This window comes from Kogia breviceps, chromosome 8, assembly GCF_026419965.1.
Source record: "Kogia breviceps isolate mKogBre1 chromosome 8, mKogBre1 haplotype 1, whole genome shotgun sequence".
NCBI classification, from domain to species: Eukaryota; Metazoa; Chordata; class Mammalia; order Artiodactyla; family Physeteridae; genus Kogia; species Kogia breviceps.
Genome location: NC_081317.1, coordinates 27,531,068 through 27,540,447, shown reverse-complemented (window position 1 = coordinate 27,540,447; position 9,380 = coordinate 27,531,068). Strand labels below are relative to the sequence as shown.

The window sequence follows — 9,380 nt, the reverse complement described above, 5'->3', positions numbered from 1 at the left end:
TGTTCTCATCTCACACGACTTCGCAAGGACTTGGGTTGTAGACTTCTTGAAGGTGGTGACCGCACCTACTGTAACTTGTTGATACTGCATAGTGTATTCATGTATCAACAGGGACTTGTAAGAGAGCAGAAACTTTGGTTCTTTTGTTCACCTCTTTGTTCCCAGTGCCTGTAAATTACTGGAACTTAGTGTGCCCTCAGTATACATATGTTTTAACATGATGAATTAATACTCGCTTGTTTTTTGTGGACTATTCTGTATAAAAAGTTTTGTTTAGATCCAATATGGCTCTGAATTGACAGACCTGTAGAATTTTTTGCCTTTTCCCTATTTTCGGCCCTTTATAACAATTTCGACCTTGGGTGCGTTCCATTAAGCTCTTGGTGCCCTTCAAGGCTCAGTTTCCACATCAGCAAAATGGGGCGAGTAGCAACAGTTGCTTGTTTCTCCTTGTCTTCAATCACCTACTACTTCTCCAGGGGTTTATTGCGTACGCTTTCCCCTGGATAAAATCAGCCACCTGAGAGGTAAGAAACCAGCGGGGTCCTCGGGTTGCGCGCCTACTAGGGATAGCTAGCAGCTCCACAAGCCTCGCCCGTGCCTCCCAGGTCCGGAAGCAACCCGACCCCATTTCGGCTGCGAGCCTGTCCAGCCCTCCGGCGCCCCAGCCTCAGGCGCCCTCTCGCACCGAGGTAGCGCTCTGCCTCGGTGCCACCGCTAAATGGGCTCGGCACCGCGCAGGTTCCGACGCGCGCCGAAGGGCCCAGCCTCGTTTTGGCCGCAGCCGCCCGGCCGCCCGCGCTGCGCTGCACTGGGGGCGGGGAGTCTGATGGGAGACGCGCGCGGCGCTGAGAAGGCGGCGGCCCGGGAGAGGGAGCCGGAGAGGGACTGGGCGCGGGAGGCCGGAGGCGGGGGACAGGGGGAGGCGCCGCCGCCGCCGCCCGCCCCTTTCCGCTGGGGAGCAGCTGCAGCTGCAGGAGCGGAGCAGGAGCCGCGCAGCCACTACCGCCGCCGCCGGGGGATGTGGCCGGCGCCCTCCCCGAGCCGCTCCGCCTCCTGAGTACCCGCCGCCGCCCGAGCCGCCGCCGCCGCTGCCGCCGCCACCGCCGAGCCGTGCGGAGCCAGGCCGCGCCCTCCCCGGGCGCCCGCCGGCTCGCATGCCGAGGGGCTCCGGGGCGTAGCTGCGCGCCCGGCGCCGCCTCCGGGCTCCTCCGGCCCCGCCATGGGCTGCTGCAGCTCCGCCTCCTCAGCCGCGCAGGTGAGGGGCTCCCGCCTCCCGGCCGCCCGCCCGGATGCCTCCCCGCGCCGTGCCGCGGGCGCCCGCAGCCTCCCTCTACCTGCGAGCGTCCCCTCAACCCACCGTGCACTCCAGAGACCCCCACTCCCGCCTCCCTCTCCCGCCTCCCCCTGTCCCGAAGATGCCCCCGCGCTGACTCCCAGGGCTGCCGATTCGCAGGCGCCTCTGCGCGGCCCCCAGGGCGCCCCTAGCTCTGCCCAGCCCCTTGCCGACTTGGCCGCCTCCTCCCAGTCACACCTGAGCGGCCCGTCCCGCCAGCCCGCAGGTAGAGGCAATAAGGGCGTCTGCTCCCTGTCCCTGGTGGCACCCCCCTTCCCTCGTCTTCCGGGCCTGGCTCCTCTCTTCCTACCTCCTTGGAGTCTTCGCCCTCCCCATCCACAGACTATTTTCCGTGCTCCCTGGAGGAGTACCCCCAGTATGGGCTGTTCACCCCTCTCTTAGATATTCTGTCCCTTTTCTCTTGCCTGCCGCCCCCCGTCCAGGTTCAAGTGTTTAAGCGGATCCCGGAAGCCTTCTACGACCCGCTTCCCCGATTCTAGCCGCTCGCCTTCCACCCCATCCCATCCCCCCTTTGTGCCTTGACCCCGGGCACCGCGGCCTCTTCACACCCCGAGGCCCCTGCGGGAGCGCGGGTATTGGGCTGAGGAGATTGGGCACCTAGTGGGTGACGGGATCGTTACGGAGACTCCCTCTTTGTTGCCAGTGTAACAGGAGGAAGAGGTGCCGAATTTAGTTTTTCTGTGTGCACTGGCTGAATGTTGTCGCTGAGGGCTGAGATGCAGAGATTTCTCCCAGCTTCGACCCTGCCCCCATCCAGATTTCGCTAACCTCCCTCTCTTTTGCCGATCCGAGCCCGTAACCTGGATAGAAATGTTTAGACAACTGTATAAGGATCAAACGTAATAGGACTTGACTGCTGGCCACTAATAACTAAGAGGACCTGTTTGTAAATTACCTAATTTAGTGGATTAGTGAGTGTATTTACAAATACGATAAAAAGCAATCAGGAATACTGCATCAAACTGTCTGGCGGTAGTGTATGAAAAATAGGCTCTGACAACGCCTGGGATGTAATCTCACAGTTTCATTAGTGTGGAATGTAACTGTGGTCTTTGATTTGTTTGTTTTGGGGGGATACAAGGGCTCTTGTTTTTAGAAATAAGGGCTGGTCCGTACTTGGTGAAGAAAAATTCTAGTTTGGAAAAAAAAATTCCTTCAGAGATCTAGCATCTGTGATAATGCCAGAAGTGTTTTGCTGCTTCTAAATGACTATATATAACTCAGTTTTAAATAACCTGCATACTTGTTCTGAAAATCTGAGATCTGTTAGAGAGAAAATGACTAGAATTGCAGATGAATGGAGGACATTTATGTTTTATTAAGTATCCATCCTATTTGTCCACTTCTTTTTTGGGTGTTTGCTTACTCCTTTTTTGATTTTTTTTTCTTTTTGTATTAGGATCATAGTCAGACTGACTGATTTAGTTAGTTAAACCTTCCTGTTCAGTTAGAATAACAGAGAAAAACTATATGTAGTGGTGTTAGGAAGGAGAGGTTGATAGACCACAGTTTTCAGATTAACAGAAAAAGGTGTGGAGTCACACAATACCTTTCAACTGGTTAGAGATTTTTGGGGAGAGGGAGGAATCTAGTTGGGTGCTATTCGTCTAATATTTACTTAAATATTATTTTCACCAAAAAGGTATCTTTCCTGTTGCCTTTCTTTTAAGAATTGGGTTATTTTGCATCCTCTTTTGGGGATGAAATGCTTTTAAGACAGTATTGGATCGTTTATGGATGGCTTGTTCAGTGTTTAATCAATTAAATTTGGAAGGGATGGATGGTGGACCAAAACTCTGCTTAACAGGTCTTGCATTTGACTAGCTCCACATCTTACTTTTCAGAATGCTGTCCCATATATTTTCCTTGCTTCTTCCTCCTCTTGCAGCCACTGTTTCCTTCATGCTGTGTTTTACAGACAAGATGCATGTCATGTACTCCGAAGGGTGCATTTTTTTTTCTGTGGATTCCTATAACCAATCAACAGCTGTCACATGCCTTTAAGTTCAGCTTTAGGGACTTGTAGTGTAAGTGGAGCATTGAGGTTTCGTGCCAAAGAGCTGGTCATCATTTTTTCTTTTTTCCTTATTTAAGATTTTGGCATCATTCTTCATTTGTGAAATGTTACCAATCTGCTGCATTTTAATGCTCCTTTCAGGAGCATCACCGGTTAGGATAATATAGTATCTGTATGAGTTGTGTCGAAACAAAATAGGGATGCAGCTGCACATCTTCTCTAAATGTGACCCTCCACATCACTTTGAACTTCTCTTAGAGGCCTTGATTGTATTTTCAGGCAGAATGTTTCTTTCATCCCTTCTACTGAATTGTAAACTTCTTGAGTATAGGAACTGTTTTTATTTTCCACATGTTTGTATCCATTGCAGTGCCTCACTATACCTTGTACATAATAGTTGCTCAGCAGTAGTCAATGAACGGAATATAGATACACAGATTGGAACATTTGGCTGGCGAGTAACATTTAAAATGAATCCAGCCCCTAACTATGTGCTGTTTTACTTCCATGAGCTGGTTGAGTAATTCCACCACACCACCCTCTTCAAAGCTCAAATTTGAACTAAGTTAAAATTCACCTGCTTTTCCCACATTCCTTCCTATTCTGTCAATGGTACCATCAGTTTGCAAAATTGAGCAGGTTTTTTCTTTTCTCCTGGTGCTCTGCTCAGTGTTTATATTTTAGTTGGAGCAGTGGCTATAACATCTTAAAAGAGCTTCTCTGCAAACTCTAATGATAACCTGCACAGCACATCAAAACAATGTGCTTTGAGGTAATCTGCAGTTCAGCTTAGCTTTTCTCAGTGGTATCGTCAGCATCTTTAAAGCCCTGGCAGGTTTTATCAATGTAAATATAGTGTGTTTCCTCTTTGTAGTAGGAATTCACTTTTGAAATACATATAATTTATTTTCCCTCATAGTCTCTTGCTATGTTGTAGACTCTCATAAAGGAGTTTATTGACTTCCAAACTGCTTCATCTCTTGCAGTCTGTTCTGGTATTATTTTCATTTTCTTGGCAGTGTCTGGTTATCATAATTTGCCATCAAAATAATTATCCTGTTTTTGGCTTTAGATAAAAGAAAAGCATCACATTCTATACTTACTTGTATTTTACTGTTGAAGGAGGAAATTATTGGCAAAATTATTTGTGCAGTATCAGATATGTGTTTCTAAGAATCTTAAGAACTCTTAGATATATTTATAGAACTCAGTTATTTTTTTTATTTGTGGCCACTACAAGTTACTTGCTAATATTAGTAAATGGCCAACACAAGCCAATACATGATAGCCTTTGCCTAAAAATCTCTTTGAAGAGAACATAAAAGTGAGATAGTCATGAGTTTCTTTTTACAGCACTAATCCTCCCTAAGATTCTTAAAATTTATTCCCAACTCTCCATAATTCGTTTGTTCTGTTATAACCTGACATAATTTCTATTCTTGTAATGTTAAACTTCAAAGTTCAGTTGTAAATCTTCAGATTTATGAAATGTTCTTTCAAACCAGTTTGAATGAAGGAGGCTTTTGAAAGATTACTTAGCAAATTGCCCAAAGTCTTTGTCGTTAATGGCTAGATCATCATTTCTCACAGCAACGCTTTGGAGGCCAGGAGATTTCGCAAGTGCTCTGAAGTTCTGTGTCCTTTGGTTCTAACCTTAGAAATTGTGAGAGGGATGGAGGAGAATCTTTCTGGTTGAACAAACTGCGCCTCATATCTTTCTGACTTTAGGAGAGATTGATCTTGTCTCTGGTCTCGTCCCATGTCTTCAAATTGAGAGCTAAGTATTTAACTGTGTTTTTCTAGCTCTCATATCTTGTCTCAGGAGTAATGAAAAACAATCAAGTGGTTCACAAATACTGGTTAACTTTTGAGAATGTTAACTGTTCTTTAACAGAATTTTATTAGTACTGTAGTCTCCTTCTGCTTTGTGAACTTTGAAGTCAGAGGGTAAAAATGAAATTTGAAGAGTGTCCAGCAAAGTAAACCTGCTCTAACTGGAATAAAAAAACAGCATGAAGACAATTTATTTTTTTCTTCTTCTTCTGAATGCTATGCTATTAGCATAGAAGATCCATTCCTCCAAATATGTAAATCAATGTTAATATTAAAATTGGATGGAAAGTAATGTAAAAATGGTGAGACTTTTTGTATACCTATTTTTCACAGCCATTTTCATGTTTTAATTTCTCTAGTACTCTGAAGTTGACTTTACTTCCGTTTTACAGGGGAGGCAGTTGAGACTTGGACATTAGTTGAGACTTGGCTGAAGTCTCAGAGCTACTAAGGGATCAATCCAAACTTTACCCCAGGCCTTTTGAATGTGAGTCCTGTGCATTTCTTTCTACGTTCACATACTTGCGTCCCATTATCATAAATTGCAGTTCATTTTATCTTTAGAAAAGGTCCACTCAATAACATTTTGAATTAAGGAATGTCCAAGTTAAAGTCATGCCTTTTTGAACTTGCTGCAGTTACTAGCTGGAGAACGACATAATATAATACAGCAAAACTAGTCCAGTTAGAAAGTTCCCAGGCTTAACAAATACTACCAAATACTATTTGATGTGTTAATCCTATCATTTAGAAATGTTATTGGCTTGGAGGATATTTATTTATAGAAATATATTCTCTATTCTATTACTGGTAATTGGTTAGTAGCTATATTTACTGTCTCCTTCCTCCCCAAACCACCCCCCCACCCCCCAAAAGAAGAAGTAAATATTTCAATTTCATAATTTGGCTCAGATTTTGGGGGCTCTAGTTTATCTCTATTAGAGATAAACTAGGCCTACTATTTCTCTTTTCTGTTGAGCTAAACTAGTATGTAGAGATAAGAAGTAGTCTAAGGTCAGAGAGATACATTATGAGGTAGCTAGGACTAGAAACCTACTTAGTCGCTTAATCTCTTGAGCTTTCTATAGTTAGTATTAATTCTTAATGTCTTAAGTCTTCTTATCTTTGCAACCTTGGCTCCTCATAGGAAACACTTAGATAACTTGAAAAAACACGGATTCCTGGGTCCTCCTTTCAGAGTTTCTGATGTCATTGGTCCAGGGGTATTTTTTAAAGTTCCCCTGGTGATTTTCATGTTCTGCCAAGGTTAAAACCCACTCTTACATACCCTTTCTTTAGATAATTCCATCTCCTTCTATGGTTTCAGTTACGCTCCATATGCTGACAATTCCCAAACTGAACTACTGAACTGAAATCAATTTTTTCCTGGCTTCTGAGCTATAGATCCCCTGATTACTTAGCACTTCCACTAGAATGTCTTCCACTAGAATGGCAACTCAAACTCAGAATGTCAAAACTGAACTCAAAATTTGTAGGCCACATACACACACATCTTTTTCAGTATTTTTGGTTCACTGAATGATACCAATATCCTGGTGTGGAAACTGGAAACCCGAGGCACATAGGAAACCTGCCTCTCATTATTCCATATCTAGTCACCATATCTTGCCTCTTTTACCTGCTAAACTCCACTACCAACCCCCTAGTTTAAGCTTCTGTCATCTCTGGCCAGAACCTTGCTTCCATATCTCCCCATATTCATTCAGGCTTCCTTCTGATTTTTCTCCACACCGCAGTCTTAGTGATCTCTTTGAAAAAATCCAAAGCTGTGTGGGGATTGTGTCCCCCACCTACCTGAAACCCTTTAATGGTTTCTGACTGCTCTTAGGACAAAGACCAGAATCACTGACCCTAGCCAACAATGCTGCATGGACTGGTCTCCATCTCTCTCCAGCATCACTGTCACTTCATACCATGCTTCTCCTTACTCTTTGTGCTCGCTCCAACCTCACAGATTCTTCAGGAGACTGTACTCTTCTTTTAGAGCTTTTGCACATGCTTTTCACTTGTTTGGAAGGCTCTTTGCTTTTCTCCCTGGCCTTTGGCTGCCTGATACTCATCCTTTAACTTTCAGCCTCAGGGTCACTTGTTTGGAAAAGGCTTCCTTGATCCTTCAGACCAGGCCATGTCTCCTCATTAAATTCTCACAGCCTTATGTATTTTCCCTATGAACACCTAAAGCAATATGCAGTTAATGTCTAGACTAGGACTTGGCAAAACTACAGCCCATGGGCCAAATCTGGCCAGCTACCTGTTTTTGTATGGCTTGCAAGCTAAGAATGCTAAAAATGGTATCTATATATTTAAATGGGTGAAAAAAAATCAAAAGATTTTTACATGAGAAATTTATTTCATATAAATTTGAATTTCATTGTCTGCAAAGAAAGTTTTATTGATACAACCACACACATTCATTTATACATTGTCTATAGCTGCTTTTATGCTACAGTGGCAGAGTTGAGTGGATAGTTGTGACAGAGACCTTATGGCCTGCAAATGTAAATATGTATTCTGTGGCTCTTAGGGAAAATGTTTAACAACCCCTGGTCTAGACTGAGTTGATGAGAGGGACCATGACTGCTTTATTCATTGCTGTTATTGTCTGTGCTTAGTTGGTACCTGGTACCTGGTAGGTGCTCATGAAATATTGGAACAAATTAGTGAATTTGTTCAAATCTCTTTCCTTTCATGGATGGATGTGGATAAACTCCAACTGTAGTGACTCTGATGTTTTAAAATTCAATATAGGGACTTCCCTGGTGGTTCAGTGGTAAAGAATCTGCCTTCCAATGCAGGGGACATGGGTTCGATCCCTTCAGGGAACTAAGATTCCACATGCCGGGGGGCAGCTAAGCCCACATGCCACAACTACTGAGCTCGAGCACCTTAAGGAGAGAGCCCACGTGCTGCAAACTACAGAGCCTATTTGCTCTGGAGCCCATGCGCCGCAACTAGAGAGAGAAAACCTGCACACCGCAACTAGAGGGAAGCCCGCACGCTGCAACAAAGACCCTGTGTGCCACAACTAAGACCTGACACAGCCAAAAAAATAAAAAAAATAATTTTTTTAAAAACGAAAAGTAGTTACTTATAAAAAAAAAAAAATTCAATATAAAAATTTTTTAGGGACTTCCCTGGTGGCGCAGTGGTTAAGAATCCGCCTGCCAATGCAGGGGACACGGGTTCGAGCCCTGGGCCCAGAAGATCCCACATGCCATGGAGCAACTAAGCCCATGTGCCACAACTACTGAGCCTGCACTCTAGAACCCGCGAGTCACAACTACTGAGCCCACATGCCACAACTACTGAAGTCCGTGCGCCTGGAGACCGTGCTCCGCAACAAAGAGAAGCCACTGCAATGAGAAGCCCATGTACCGCAACGAAGAGTAGCCCCTACTTGCCGCAACTAGAGAAAGCCAGCATGCAGAAACAAAGACCCAATACAGCCAAAACTAAATAAATTAAAAACAAAAAGGAAAAAAAAAGCCAAGGGCTTCAGTGTAAAAACAATTTTTTAAAGGACAAATACTTTTTTTTTTTTGACGGTGCCTGGCGGCTTTCACGATCCTAGTTCCCCCACCAGGGATTGAACCCAGGCCCAGGCAGTGAAAGCACCGAGTCCTAACCACTGGACCACCAGGGCATTCCATAAAAGGACAAATACTTTCGAAGAAGATTCTCAACAGAAGTTTTAGCAGCTGTCTTAAGCAGCTTGTCTGTTGCAGGTATACGTCTCCTGTGTGAAGCAAGTGCACTTGTAGAGGTGTAAGTTAGGGGGTGTTTTTTTTCCCCTGATGGACTCCTCTCTGATTTCATATCAGCTGTATAGTAAGATTTACTTAAAAAAACATTTGGTTGATAAACTACTGGAATTAAAAAAAAATAACATTGCTTTTTTTTTTAGCTGCTCTCTATAACATCCTGCAATCAAATATTTAGACATTTATTTAGTAAGGAAACTATTAAAAGCTATTTTTATCCTAATTTTTAAGGTTTCGAGATACGCTGAAGATTGCTGAACAGACGTGTTTGATTTCTGAATACACTTGTATAATGTAAAATAAGGAAAGCAGCAAAAAGATGGAAAAATTGAGAATATATGTTTACTTCAAGATGTTCAAGTAGCAGGGAAGGTATTAAAGTTTACTGTTT

General features: G+C 44.0%; 1 protein-coding gene across 3 annotated transcripts in view; it reads left to right on the top strand.

Moving 5' to 3' along the window:
- The first annotated feature begins 1,099 nt into the window (after positions 1-1,099).
- The window catches only part of SLC44A1 (solute carrier family 44 member 1), a 199,997-nt gene continuing 191,716 nt past the window's right edge, over positions 1,100-9,380 (top strand). For 2 of the 3 annotated variants that reach the window (XM_059072103.2, XM_059072106.2), the window contains exon 1: positions 1,109-1,258. In XM_059072103.2, coding sequence (XP_058928086.1) covers positions 1,223-1,258 — 36 coding nt within the window. In that variant the 5' untranslated portion in view covers positions 1,109-1,222. Of the gene's footprint in view, positions 1,259-9,380 lie in introns of all 3 variants that reach the window. The other variant, XM_059072104.2, reaches the window with a different exon arrangement.